The sequence below is a fragment of the Eubalaena glacialis genome, chromosome 14, assembly GCF_028564815.1.
Source record: "Eubalaena glacialis isolate mEubGla1 chromosome 14, mEubGla1.1.hap2.+ XY, whole genome shotgun sequence".
Taxonomy (NCBI): Eukaryota; Metazoa; Chordata; class Mammalia; order Artiodactyla; family Balaenidae; genus Eubalaena; species Eubalaena glacialis.
In genome coordinates, this window is record NC_083729.1 from 20,898,956 (window position 1) to 20,914,086 (window position 15,131).

Here is a 15,131-nt window from a genome sequence, read left to right on the forward strand (position 1 = left end):
GAACTCCTACTATGTGCCAGGTGCAGAAAGGATCGGGTTGGGAAGCTTTCTCCATTCTCTTAACTGCTTCTTTAAATACCAGTGTTCAGTGAGTCCCACGTTTGTATGTGAAGGTAGCTCTTTTGACTGCCTTGATATTTGTTGCGTGAATAACAATTTTTAATAATTGGGATCTTTTGTTTTATGTTTTTTGCTTAAGTGACTGGCCCAGAGGCTTGGAATGCCATTGCTAAAGAACTCTTCTCCAAGAGTGGTAGAGCACATGTTGGCCACAACGGATCCTGCCCCTGTAAAGACTTACACCTAAACATGATTGAGTCATGAGACCCGTCAGCAAGGGACTGACCTCCATACCATACCAGTACCACACCAGACACTGAGCTTCACTGTGCAGGGGGAGAGAAGAGAGTTGACATTTCTTTTCTCTCTCCTGAGTTCTTAAGAAAGGTTGATAATGTATTTCTTTCATTATGTCTGGAAAGTTGGTATGAGCAATAGATAACTTCATACAGTGAACCCAGTTGTGAACTAAAATTGGTTCTTTGTGACTATCCTGCCTTTTATTCCTAAAAACATGGATGATTTGGAACTCAAGAATTTGGGGAATAATTTTAAAAAGTCAGAAACATCATTTTGAGTTTGCTTACATCTGAAATGATTAACAGTAAGTGCTGTTTATAAACTATTATTAGCTTGTACTCAATCCATACTTTATGGATTTCCGTGGTTAACTAAAATATGTTTTATAAGTGTAAAGTTTATATTTCAAATGGGTAAAGACAGGCTTTGAATTAAAAATCATTTGATAGTTGGAGACTTATCCTCCTTATATTGATTAGAAGACAAAGCAAGGGAAACCTGCATCTGTTGATAGATGTTAGAGTATTACCATCTATATTAGTATTAGATGGGATACTAGCCTCAGTCTAATTAATAAGTTGTCCAAAGCTCTGTATTTAGTGCAAGGGTGTGTCAGTTCAGTCAGTTTTCTTATCAGTATATAGAAGGGATTTAAAGTACATGTATAAGGGAAATACTTTTAGGTCCAAGGAAGTGCTTCCATAGTTTTCCTTTTGTTAGAGCCAATTTCCTTCTTAAATTAAGAGGAGGCACATTTCTAATGTCCTTCTCAAAAATGGGCACTTCATAGCATATTTTGGAAGTAATTTAGAGTCATTGTACTGCTCCTGGCCTAACCCGTAATCGTCTCTTGCCAGGTATACTGTAACAGTCTCATAACTATTTTGCACTTTTGCCCCCCTCCAGTCCATTTTCTACACTGTAAACAGTGGAATCCTTTAATAATATAAATCAGGATATGCACTGGGCTTACGATAAAATAAAACTCACTGTGGACCTTTGGGTGGTGTCTGCCCATGTCTCCAGTGTCATTTCATACCACTCTTCCTTGCTCACTCACTACGCTGTAGCTCCATTGGCCTTCCTCCACTTTATGGTCCTTCCACATTTTGTTCTCTGCTTAGAAGGCATCTTGGCATGCACGCCCCCCTCCCAACACCTATAAACCACACACATACACACGCACACACACACGCACACACACGCACACTGCCACACATATATTCTTTATTTTCTTTCTCTTTTTTAAGGTATAAATTATGTACAAATGCACAGATCTTAAGTACACAATTTGATGAATTTTGTATATGTATGTAACCACCACCATGATAAAGAATTATTTTTAGCACCTCGGAGGGCCCCCATTTAGTCCCTCTCACCAGACTGCTATTATGACCTCTTTTTGCCATAAATTAATTTTGTCTGATTTTGAACTTCATATAAATGGAATCTCCAACAGCATGTTCTCTTTAGTGTCTCCCTTGTTTGACTCACTGTTCTGTCTCGTACATGCTTTACCTGTCTTCTCATCTTCTAGGACTCAGCGTAAGTGTCCCCTCCCCTGAAAAGCTTTCTCTGAGCACCCTGACTAGGCACATTCCCAGCCCCCTGGTCCTCTGGTACAACACCTTGTTTATTGCCTTCACAGTATTGATCACATCTTGTGATTACGACTTGTTTTCTTGCTTAGCATCCGTCTCACCCTAGACTGGACTTGGTGAACACAGGAAACTTTTTGATCTTGTTCACCATTCTCTTTCTGGTGGCCTAGCACAGTGCCTGACACAATCATAGGCACTCAGTCACAATTATTTGTTGACTTTACTGAATGAATGAATGAAGAATGAGCTCTGCTTTATTTCCTGACTTGTACTGAAGTTAAAAAAAAAAAAAAAAGTCTTGAAACTTTCTAATATTTGACAAAATATTATCTAAGATAATTCTGGATTTCACTAAGACTTTATGAAAATCTTTTCTCGTGGGTGATGTAGAGGACACTAATTGCCATAGATGACAGTATGGAATTCTGTACCCAAATAAAAATGATTAATGTATTAATAGCAATCTTGAGGGGAATGTTTAGAAGTTCTACCTTGATCAGCATTTTTACAGAGACTTAGGTGAAGGCATTGCTAGCATGACAGCTTTACATGCTGAGAGTTTGGGGGGCATAGCTGGTACCTTGGATAACTGAGTCTGACCCTGAGGAGATCGGAGGAGATAGAAAGATGAGTGGACTCTAGCAAGATGAAATGTTAAAATGGTAAATGTAGGGTCTTACACTTAGTTTCCAACAGTCAGCTTCATACTAACGCAGAGAAAGGTGGCTTTGCAGTCTGTATAAGAAAGGCCTGAGGGGGTAAGGTGGCTGTGAAGGTGTGTGTAAGTCTGCAGTATGACTTTGTTGCCTCAGGACATTAATACTGTGTTGAGCATCTGTTAAGAGAAATAAGTTGTTGAGGAAGAAGAGCTTATAGTCATGTTCTCCTTTGTGCTTATGCACCACTTGAAGTGTTCCTTTTGCCCTGGATCACACTTTTATTTTGGTTTAACAACAAAATGGATTGTCTGGAGCACTTGTTGTCAAACTAAAGCCCCCGGACACCTGTTTTGTGAATAAAGTTTTATTGGAACACAGCATGCCTCTTTGTTTTCTTATTTTCTGTGACTTCTTTCTGCTTCAGCGGCAGTGTTGGGTATTGTTACAGAGACCATATGGCCTGCAAAGCCTAAAATATTTGCTCTCTGGCATTTTCCAGAAAAAGCTTTCCAACCTCTGGTCTAGAGAATTAGACCTAGATGATGAAGAGAGTGAAACTTTGGCAAGAGAGTAACAGCAAAAGGAACATGAGATTTTTTAACCAGGTGGAGAGAAGATTTAGGTGTGACAGGGAGAGCCGTCTTCAAATGTTTGAAGCATTATTGTTTGGAAAAAAATTGGACCTTTGTCTGCTTAGCTTTGTTAGGGAAGTTGAAAACATGATAGGAAATAAGGGGCGAGGGGGAGGATTTTGTTAGCATATAGAAAAGTTGTTTTAACATTGGATTGGGCTATTTCTAGAAGTAATGAGTTTTTTGGTAACCAGAGGCATTTAAAGAGAGGCCAGGGACTTCCCTGGTGGTCGAGTGGTTGGGACTCCACGCTTCCACTGCAGGGCACGCTGGTTTGATCCTTGGTTGGGAAACTAAGATCTGCATGCGCAGCACAGCCAAAAATTAAAAAAAAAAATAAATAAAGAGGCCAGGGACTTCCCTGGTGATGCAGTGGTTAAGAATCCGCCTGCCAATGCAGGGGACACGGGTTCGAGCCCTGGTCCGGGAAGATCCCACATGCCGCAGAGCAAGTAAGCCCGTGCGCCACAACTGCTGGCCTGCGCTCTAGAGCCCGCGAGCCACAACTACTGAAGGCTGTGTGCCACAACTACTGAGCCCACGCGCCTAGAGCCCGTGCTCCGCAACAAGAGAAGCCACCGCAACGAGAAGCCCGCGCACCACAACGAAGAGTAGCCCCCACTCGCCGCAACTAGAGAAAGCCCCGCGCACAGCAACGAAGACCCAACACAGCCAAAAATAAATAAATAAAATAAATTAAAGAAAAAAATAAATAAAGAGGTCAGATGACTGTTTTACCTATTCACATAGGTGAGGGGCAGGCACGTGAGAACTAGATATCTCCTGAACTCTTGTGGTTCTGAGATTTTGCCTTGGAATGATTCTCAAACTCAGGTTGTGGTTCTCAAGCCTTTCTCCAGGGCACTGGATTAGTCTGGCCCAACAGATTGTAGATCAAGCAAGTCCTGCAGGCCTTAAACAGGGGATTATTACCTTGTTCAGATATTCTGGTGTATACCAAAACATCATTCCAATAGAAAATAATATATTTAACAGGCATTAACTAAATCTAGTTTAGCTCCTTTAAAAGTTTACATTTTACTTATTTTTTCAGGCATGTGGAAGGTGTGACTCATTCTTTCCTCCTATTGATTCACAAGACAGTTTCAAGTTTCTTTGTTTATACCAAGTGATATGTGACCTTGAAAAATACTCAAGTGTGTAAGGCTAGAGCACAGAGTGCTCTTTAGGTTTACTGTTTGCTACCTTTTGTAATCTCATATTAGATTTCCTTGCTATACTTGAGCTTATCAGCTATTTTTATTAAATGTAAAAAATGCAGTTAGGCAAACTGACCTTTTTGTATTGAGTTCTATAATCTTTTCTTCTTCTACTGGTCTCCTGAAATAGAAATTTAGAGTTAAAACCCCAGAATTTGGGGACTTCCCTGGTGGCGCAGGGGTTAAGAATCCGCCTGCCAGTGCAGGGGACACGGGTTCGATCCCTGGTCCAGGAAGATCCCACATGCCGCGGAGCAACTAAGCCCGTGCACCACAACTACCGAGCCTGTGCTTTAGAGCCCGCGAGCCACAACTACTGAAGCCCACGCGCCTAGAGCCTGTGCTCCGCAACAAGAGAAGCCTCTGCAATGAGAAGCCTGCGCACCACAACGAAGAGTAGCCCCCATTCGCCGCAGCTAGAGAAAGCCCGCGTGCAGCAACGAAGACCCAACACAGCCAAAAAAAAAAAAAAAAAAGGTGACATGTTATAATAGTGGAAATAAAGAGATTTAAAAAAGAGAAAAAACTTCAGAATTTAAAAAGAGGAGCTTTTCAAATCAAAATACCATGAGTAAATGATCTTTTAGATCTAAATTCAAATTATGGAAAGCGGCTGAATGAGAGTCATTCAGCAAACATTTGAATTAAGAGCATTGTACTTTGTACATCGTATTAACTATTCGTGTGATGTCTTAAATTGTTTTTTTCTGATTTGGACTTCTTACAACTTTTGTACTTTGCAGTAGATGGTGGACTTGAAATGTGTGGTTTTCCAGTTTATCTGACCTGCTGGCTATGTCATGTGGGTCTGGGTTCAGACTTTGGTGAAATGGAGGAGGCCATGGCCTTCCCGCCTTGTCATTGGCAGCTTTTCAGGGTTCATATTGGTTGCATGTCCTCAGGTCTGAAAACTTAAATTCAGGCAGTTCTCTCAACTGGGGACTCCTTCATTCTACAGAGGTTCAGGTGTCATGGTATCTGTTATGTGGAAAACCTTTGCGGGCTGTAGAGAACCATGCACGTAGAAGTTGATTTTAGCGAGAACAGTAATACTCGTTTAAGTAGGCTCCAGCTGAGAGTCTGGATGCAGCTGCAGAGCTTCTCACTCTGGCCAGTGTTCTCCTTCGCCATTTTCTTCCCACTGTCTGTCTCAGATCTTTTGTCCAGGATATCGCATTTCGTCAGAATGAGTTGGAGAAATGGAGGCACTCAGACATGGATTCTGTTGAGTAAACATTTGACTTACTAGCTAACTCTCTTTGCTAGCAGTATTTTAAATTATTTCTATTTATTTACTTTTTTGCTCCATCACACTTTTAAATCTTGAAACACTGATGAGAAATATTTCCTGCATATCCTTAAAACATTCAGGAAGAAATTTTGATCTTTAATTATGATTTTTTAAAATATCAGTTGCTCAGATGCTTACTACTATTTTATTTGGGTTGGCCTTAACGGAAAAACCCGAACGAGCTTTTTGGCCAACCCAGTATATTCATACTAAACAAATACAAAACACAGTTGAAACTTTTTTCAGGCATTTGACTAGTATGACAGCTTGTTGAATTAGGTAATATTCCCACTCCCTGAGGGTGAGAATTAAGTTGTCCCTTACCCATTTTGTATCCCTTCTTCCCCACACCTAGTGGATGCTTCCTACATGCCAGGCACTCCAGTGTGTGTGTGTGTTTGTGTGTGTGTGTGTGTGTGTTTGTGTCTCTGATGAATAAGTCATCAACATGACTCTTAAAGTATTACATAATTACATACAGATATTTTGTTAAAATTTTCTTTGAAGTTTTACTAAATAGCTCAACAATTGGGGAATACACTTGAACACCCTAACCTGTTGTTTTCTTCCTTTGCTTATTTAAGCAATCCATTTTCCAGCTGTAAAGGGATCTGTCATTCCTTTGGTGCTCAAAACACAGTAATGGTACCTAATGCTTATATAGCACTAACTGGGGGCTAGGTACTGCTCTAAGCACTTCCTGTATATTATCAGTTTATCTAATCCTTATGGCAATCCTTTGAGGTAAAGGCTGTGATCCTCATTTTACAGGTGAAGCAACTAAGGCAGAGAGGTTAAGTAACTTACCCAAGGTTGTACCATTAATAAGTGCATTAGTAATGGTGTCAAGGGTAAAACAGCTAGATTCCCATTAGTTGAGAGGGATGAAGGAGGTTGAGAAAGTCAGTGTGTGAATGCACACAGTGTGCTCATTATCCTGCAAATAGGTGAGCACTTGAAAGCAATATAAAATTTTCTGCTGCAACATTGTAATATTATAAAAGTTGATTTGAGTAAAAAATTGTCTGGCTGTGCTTGGCCATCTTTGCCCCATTCATATTGCTTTTCCAGTTCTGTTATTTAGAAGAGGACATCGTATAACTAGATATACTCTCTAGATTTATTTTTACTGTTATTTTCTTTTTTAAAAAAATTTATTTGTTTTGGGCTGTGTTGGGTCTTCGCTGCTGCACGCGGGCTTTCTCTAGTTGCGGTGAGCGGGGGCTACTCTTTGTCGCGGTGCGCGGGCTTCTCACTGCGGTGGCTTCTTTTGTTGCGGAGCACAGGCTCTAGGTGCGCAGGCTTCAGTAGTTGGGGTGCACGGGTTCTAGAACGCAGGCTCAATAGTTGTGGCGCACGGGCTTAGTTGCTCCGCGGCATGTGGGATCTTCCTGGACCAGGGATCGAACCCGTGTCCCCTGCATTGGCAGGCGGATTCTTAACCACTGCACCACCAGGGAAGTCCTTGTACTATTATTTTCATTTGAGAAATATTGTTCTAAATACTTGCTGGTATGCAAGGATTAACTCTGAATATTTTTTTCCATTTCTTAACAGTACAGTGCTGTGGATACCAATCCACTCTCTCTGTATGTCATGCATCCATTTTGGAACACTGTAGTAAAGGTAAGATGATTAATAAGCATGTACTTAGGTTTTAGTAAGTTTTAAATATTTTAAACTATTTTATGGAGTATTACAGGCCAACTGTCAGTTCAATAAGACGTTTAGAGAAACTGCCTCTCCCATCCTCCTTTCCTTTAGTCACATACCTTTCGATTTATCTCATCGTTGAAGTATAAGCTTATACTCTAGATCTATCATATTTATAAAATGCTTCTTAAATTTTTCTAAAATAAATATAATGTTGATTATAGAATTATTTAAAATATAGAAAATAGACTTATTTCTATTAACTGATTACAGTTTATAATTTGATATATATAATTCCTGCATATATGGTCTTTCAAATTTATAGTTTTTGTTTTGACAGATTTGCATGTTGTGGTATGTAGTGGACAGAGAGATTTCTCTACTTTAATTATTTTGTAATTATTTTGAAAAAAATAGGTATTTCCTACTTGGCTGGCTCCAAATCTGATAACCTTTTCTGGCTTTCTGCTGGTTGTGTTCAATTTTCTGCTTATGGCATACTTTGATCCTGACTTTTATGCTTCAGGTAAGATTATTACTTTAATATAAAATCTTAAATGTCTAAATAGCAAAAAATGAGATATGGTTATTTTCTGATTCTATTAAGATGCTTGCATTTCTGAAAAATTTTGAATATTAGAAGGGTTGTAAGATGTTAGAATTGGATGTAAAAGCTAAGTTGTGTTTTCACAATCTGTTATGTATGTTTCTAATAAGTTCTAGAAACCAATTTGGCTATTGAATTTAGATATGCTGTCTAAAAAGCAATGAGGTTTTTGTAAATAAAGAGTAATGGGATTTATAAGAAGACGGAAAATTAGGACTCTGAAGTTTTGCCTGAAAATGAATATAAGCAAGGCCCAGCATACCTACCAGTTCCAGAAATATCCCTTCCCCTTTTCTAGGTATGGAATAAAAATCCCCCTTTTCTAAAGGCAATGTGATCTCTCTTTCCCTCTGCTCAGCCCTCGTACGTACCTTTAATAACTCCCAGTTTCCTCTGAAAATGGTTGTTAGACCGTAGATATTTATTGACAGAAGTCTGGGCCCTTACTGAGGAGGGGAGGCAAAATGCACCTTTGGAGGCAGTTTTCAGCCTATTCCCAACGTCTTCTTTCAGACCCACTGCTATCTTACTTCCTCCCACACCCCAGCTTCTGCCCCGGCTGGACAAGAGAATCTGGAGCACATCTGGGATGAGGGGGTATATGTAGGAAACAGTTTATTCTTATTGCTCAGCTGGTGGATGGAGTTGAGAGGAATAGAAAGATGGAGGTAGATGAGTATTTTTTGCATTCTAAGTTAGAAGATATTTTCCAATAAGAATACTTATAAATGATGTAGTCAGGAGTTTTAGTACTATAATTCCGGGGTCCCCAGCCCCTGGGCCGCGGACCGGTACCGGTCCTCGGCCTGTTAGCGACAGGGCTGCACAGCAGGAGGTGAGCAAAGGTCGGGCAAGCGAAGCTTCATCTGCCGCTCGCTCGCATTAACCGCCTGAAACACCAGCACCGCCCCCCCTCCCCGGTCCATGGGAAAATTGTCTTCCATGAAACCGGTCCCTGGTGCCAAAAAGGTTGGGGACCGCTGCTATAATTCATCTGTGTTGTGGGTTCAGCAGACGTTTGTGCACTGACCTAGAGAAATTAACAATCACTGACAACATTGTTTTTGTAGGAGAATTTGGAGTTTTAAACACTTAATGACTTTTGATATTATAGGAATTATGAATATTGAAACTCTGCCTATGCCTGACTTTATCAACTGAAAATTTTAGCCATAGCTTCTGTATATGTAATAAAATGGTAATTGAAGATCATTACCATTACCATGCTTAAGTTTCATTAAGCATGGTTTTGATATTGTGAGGGTTTTTTTAAATTGTATTTGAATCCTCAGAACAGCCTCAAAAGTTTATCTTTGAAACTAGAAATAGTATTTTCTCTGACTAAATAAGACTATTTACTTAGTTACTAAGAGAACTAAAAATACATAAATATATGTATTTCTCCAAGTCATACAACTTGAAGGGCCAGATTAACCATCTAGTCCCAGTATATCTGGGAAGTGGAAGCCAGGAAGGTGAAGTGATATGTTCAGGGCCACACTGCTGGTCGGTTACGGAGCCAGGACTAGAACCCAGACCTGAATCTCACTTGTTTTATCTTAGGGGGGGAAAAGTGAGGTCCAGACATTTCAGAATGATTTTGTTGCCAGAATCATCCAGTTGAGGTAATTTACCTATACACAAATCAAAAAGTCTTTTGTTCAGCTAATTAATCATTTAGTGAGAGAGTATAAGTTGAAAACTTAATACATGTTTGTAGTATAATCATAAACAACAAGGATCAGATTAAACACAAGCATTTTTTGAATTCCAAAAACATTATTTTTCATTCTAGGCACATAAGTAATTTTCAAGTGAAGATAGTCAGTCTTGAGTTATGATTAAAGCTCAAAATAAATGCCTATTGTTTATGAGGGGTTGGGCAGTTACTTTGGTTTTGTCAGAGTTTGCTGATACATTCTAATATTTACCTAGTTCTGCATTCGAGATATATTGTAAAGTACTTCAGCTTCTATCTAATAAATAGAAACATTTCTCATTGGCAGTATGGGCTATGGTAAGAACAATTGTACTTAGACTGTGTTAAAATCTGAGTTGCTTTCCTTTACAGCACCAGGTCACAAGCATGTACCTGATTGGGTTTGGATTGTAGTGGGCATCCTCAACTTCGTAGCCTACACTCTAGGTAAGAAATTGGCAAATTGTCAGTGACTGGTGAAACTGTCAGCAAGGATAGCCACCAAACATTTTCTCCTATGCTTAATTCATTTTAACTAGGGTTTATTAATATCCTGTTCAATTTGATAAATATGTTCTTGAATTTCTCTGTGAAAAATATTGTCATTTGCTGGGAATTCAAAGAATAAGATAGGAGTTGGCAAACTACCACTTGTACGCCAAATCTGGCCTGTTGTCTGTTTTTGTAAGTGAAGTTTTACTGGAACACAGCTATGCTCATTTCTTTACATGTCTGTGGCTGCTTTCCTGCAGCAGAGACATAGTTGAGTAGTTGTAACAGAGGCCATTTGGCCCACAGTGCCTAAACTATTTACAGTTTGGCCCTTTACAAGAAATATTTCCCAACCCTGGAATAAGACATCATTTTTGCCATGAGTTTGGGAAGCAGTACTGACATATCAAATAACTGCAGAATACTGAGAGAGATGCTGTAATAGAGCATAGTGGGAGAACAAATATAGAAGTGATCAATTCTCATTTGGTGGAGGGGGAGTGGTCAGGGAAGTCCACTGGGCCAGGCTACACCATGTATTCTGCCAAGTGTGCGTTTCGTTGGGATCATCTGCGTGACTTTTCCTACATTCTCCTATTCTTCCCTGCTTTATTTTTCTTCATAGCACTTAAAACCATATGACCCCCTTGTATGTTGTCTGCTCTAAAATGTAAGTTCCTTGAGGGTGGGTACTTTATCTTGCTCGCTGTATACCCAGTGTTAAGAACAGTGCTTGCTCCATAGGCGGTACTCCTATGTGTATGTGGTTTTTAAATGAATGTGAAGTAGCAGACCCTGACTTAAAGTTGCTTAGGTCTCTTCAGATAAAAATGACTTGTATTCATAAAACCAGGGTAATTTGGTACAGGATTAAATGCTGACGTGGTGGGTGACCAGAGCTGCAGGAGTTTGGGGAAGGAAGAGAATGAAATCAAGAAGAATTAGGCAAAAACTTAGTTAAAAGATCTACATTTAGACAGAGGCTTTTGTGCATTTGTTATTAAAGATGAGTTGGTTTTAATGGGACTCCCCTGGAGGTCCAGTGGTTGAGACTCCACGCTTCCACTGCAGCGGGCACGGGAACTAAGATCCCACATGCCATGCGGTGTGGCCAAAAAAACAAATTTTTTTTTTTTGCTATAGGATTTGGTTTCCAAGGACTGCAGGAGGAATAGGGAAAAGGAGAGGGTGGCCTGTGTGCTCTGACTTTTAACAGCATGTCGTAAGAGTCATTGTTTTTTTAAATTTATTAATTTATTTATTTATTGGCTGCGTTGGTCTTTGTTGCGGTGCGCGGGCTTCTCACCGAGGTGGCTTCTCTTTTTTTTTAAAATTAATTTATTTTTTAAATTTTTGGCTGCATTGGGTCTTTGTTGCTGCCTGTGGGCTTTCTCTAGTTGCGGTGAGTGGGGGCTACTCTTCGTTGCGGTGCGTGGACTTCTCATTGCGGTGGCTTCTCTTGTTGCGGAGCACAGCCCCTAAGCGTGTGGGCTTCAGCAGTTATGGCACATGGGCTCAGTAGTTGAGGCGCACGGGCTTAGTTGCTCCACGGCATGTGGGATCCTCCGGGACCAGAGCTCGAACCTGTGTCCCCTGCACTGGCAGGCGGATTCCTAACCACTGCACCACCAGGGAAGTCCCGAGGTGGCTTCTCTTGTTGCAGAGCATGGGCTTTAGGTGAACGGGCTTCAGTAGTTATGGCACGCGGGCTCCGTAGTTGAGGCTCGCGGGCTCTAGAGCGCAGGCTCAGTAGTTGTGGCGCACGGGCTTAGTTGCTCCGCGGCATGTGGGATCTTCCCGAACCAGGGCTCAAACCCGTGTCCCCTGCATTGGCAGGCGGATTCTTAACCACTGTACCACCAGGGAAGTCCCTGTAAGAGTCTTCTGAAGTACTGTACCATCTACCTGTTTCAAGTCTCCACAATTCTGCCAAAAATCCTGATCTAACATGAACTGTTTGTTGCAAAACCTGCCTTGAAGCAACAATTTATAGTCTTCATTTACACTACTAGTGTGACTATTCTTACGCTTTGCTGCAGAAATATCAGTGTGTTTGATCACAGGGTGCTGCTGTAGGTTCTGCTGGTGGTTTTTTCATAATATATAGGTTATGTGCTGAATTGCCTTTCTTATGAAAAAACATAGTGAGACTTATCTAGACCCCAGACTTATGGGGCTAGAACGGGTTCAGTGAGAAGACGTACAAAACCTAATTAATATGTAGTTCATGAATACAATATTTGTAATAACTGCACGGAAGTTGCACCGAGAATAGGAAATTAAGTCAGCAAATAATAAGAAAAGACTTTTAGGATATATTTTAACTACTTGGGGGCAGAAAAGTTCCCAATCCTATATAACAGAGATCTACATTGTTTGGGCAAGAGTTTGAGATTCATCCTTTCGTATATTCCTTCAACAATATTTTTAAAGGCCCTCTTTGCCACAGACTGAGCTAGGCACTGGGGATAATACTGTGGTGAGCAAGATAAACACAGTAATGATAAGGAATTTTTAATTCCTTGAATCTGAATCTTTACAATTAGTCTAATTCTGATGCACTTAATTAACAAAACTGTTTCTTTGGAGGAGGAATTTTTATAATTCAGACCCTTCTTCCTTTTTAACTAGGTTGTACCATTCTCTCTTCCTCTTCCCCTCTTCCCCTCTTCCTCCCCCCGCCCCGCCCCGGCTCCTCTGTTTTTGCCTCTATATGAAGGTGTTCCAGTGTGCTTTCTCTTTCTCTTTCTCCTTCCTTATGCCCTTGGTAATCCTGATCCTTAACACTGTTGAGTTGACTCCCGTGTTAGTATCTAGCCCTTATCTATCTTCTGATAGATAGATCAGTAAGTACCCTTAGGTTGAGTTGCTTGACGTTACCATGTGGATGTCCTGCCAACACTTCAATTTCAGCATCTAAAACTGTACCAGATCTTTTCTACCCGTCTTGCTCCTTCAGATTTTCTTATTTCTGTGAATACTACCACTCTCTTAGTTACACAGACGGGAGATTTTGGAGGTGGTCTTCTTGTCCTTCGGCCTCACCTCTCCTCTTTTGTTGCATTGTCATTTTTATTTTCTTAATATCTCGCCCTCCTCCAGCTTTTTATTCCCACCGCATTCCATCTCAATTTAGGCCTACTAATTAGGGTTCCTCTCCCAGCCTGTCCTTCACACTGATATCAAGTGGATCTTCCTGAAGCACTTCATTGCTTTTACTCTTTGTAATCCTCTACTCAGATAATTTTAGTAGCTCCTCAGACTCTCTGATACCTTTAAACTGGCTCAAACCTCCCTTCTAGCCTCTTTAGACTGCCATCTTCACATACTAGTTTCTGGTGAAATTAAACTACTTGGCATTCTCTGCACACACATGTGCTTTTCCATCTCGGTGTTTTTGCCGACAGCACTCCCTCCTCTTGAAATGACACACTCCTTTATCTCCTATCTACTGAAATGCAACTCATTCTTTATGTCCCCACTCAGATTTCATCTTGTCAGGAAAGCCAGTCTAGCTTATGTTAGCCTGAAGAGAACTTGTCCCTTTTCTGTACTCTTCTCTGGTTTGTGATACATCATATCTGTAACTGTCATGTTTTGTCTCCTTTCTCAATTGTAAACTCTTTGAGGGCACAAACTTAGTTTATTCTAAGATTTTTATAGTCTTCACAGCATCAAGAATAGTGCTTCGCAGGGAACTCTACTCAATACCCTGTAATGACCTATATGGGAAAAGAATCTAAGAAAGAGTGGATATATGTACATGTGTAACTGATTCACTTTGCTGTACAGCAGACTAACACAACATTGTAAATCAACTATACCCCAATAAAAATTAATTTAAAAAATAGTGCATTGTACAGTTTCAATACATTGTTTTTGAATTTTATTTTATTTTTTTATACAGCAGGTTCTTATTAATTATCCATTTTATACATATTAGTGTATATATGTCAATCCCAATCTCCCAATTTATTCAATAAATTCAATTTATTCAATAAATTTATTCTTATATTTACTCAACACCTAGTGTGTTGCAAAGCTTTTTTGGAAAGCACTTAAAATTATGGAGGTGGTCCATCTGTAAAGGAGTAACTGTGATACCAAACAAGATGAAACAGGTGTTATGACTGAAGTAACTGAGTGTTTTTGGATCCTAGAGCAAGGAATGGTTAGGTAAATTATAATGAACAACTATTGAATATTCTCTGGAGGGTTAAGAATTTGCGGCTAGTGGAACAACTCAGTTAGTTGTTAGGCAGATTTGGAGGAATTCAGAGTCCAACTGGAATGCTTCTTCCTCAGATCTAAAATAGACACCATTCAATGTGATTTAACATTTTAATTTTTAGATTAAGCTTTGAGAAATTACAGATTTTATTTCTGAAATCTTTGCATTGTAGGAATTAAAGGTTGGATTTTTATAGTACTGTCTGATAGTTATAATTTAGTTAATTAACATTCCTATGATATGCTCGTCTGTTTTGTTTTGTTTCTCTCCATTTTATTAAAGAAGACTTTCTCCAGACTGGTGCAGTTGTTGACCTATTCCTGTGGTAATGTGTTTTTGTTGCAGATGGTGTGGATGGAAAGCAAGCCCGTAGAACCAATTCCAGCACCCCGTTAGGGGAGCTTTTTGACCATGGCCTGGATAGTTGGTCATGTGTTTACTTTGTTGTAACTGTGTATTCCATTTTTGGACGAGGATCATCTGGTGTCAGTGTTTTTGTTCTTTATCTCCTGCTATGGGTAGTTTTATTTTCTTTCATCCTGTCCCACTGGGAAAAGTATAACACAGGGATTCTTTTCCTGCCATGGGGATATGATGTTAGCCAGGTGGTAAGTATGGGTTCTTCCTTAAATTTTCAACATTGCCATGAATTTTGGGGAAAGTTTTTGTTATTCCTTCTTTATTGA

At 39.9% G+C, this 15,131-nt stretch overlaps 1 protein-coding gene across 2 annotated transcripts in view; it reads left to right on the forward strand.

Annotated features, from left to right (window-relative positions):
• The window catches only part of SELENOI (selenoprotein I), a 37,906-nt gene that overhangs the window by 10,134 nt on the left and 12,641 nt on the right, over positions 1-15,131 (forward strand). For both annotated transcript variants that reach the window (XM_061210696.1, XM_061210697.1), the window contains exons 2-5: positions 7,321-7,389; positions 7,834-7,942; positions 10,095-10,169; positions 14,791-15,053. In XM_061210696.1, the coding sequence (XP_061066679.1) occupies positions 7,321-7,389; positions 7,834-7,942; positions 10,095-10,169; positions 14,791-15,053 (516 nt within the window). The remainder of the gene's footprint in view (positions 1-7,320; positions 7,390-7,833; positions 7,943-10,094; positions 10,170-14,790; positions 15,054-15,131) is intronic.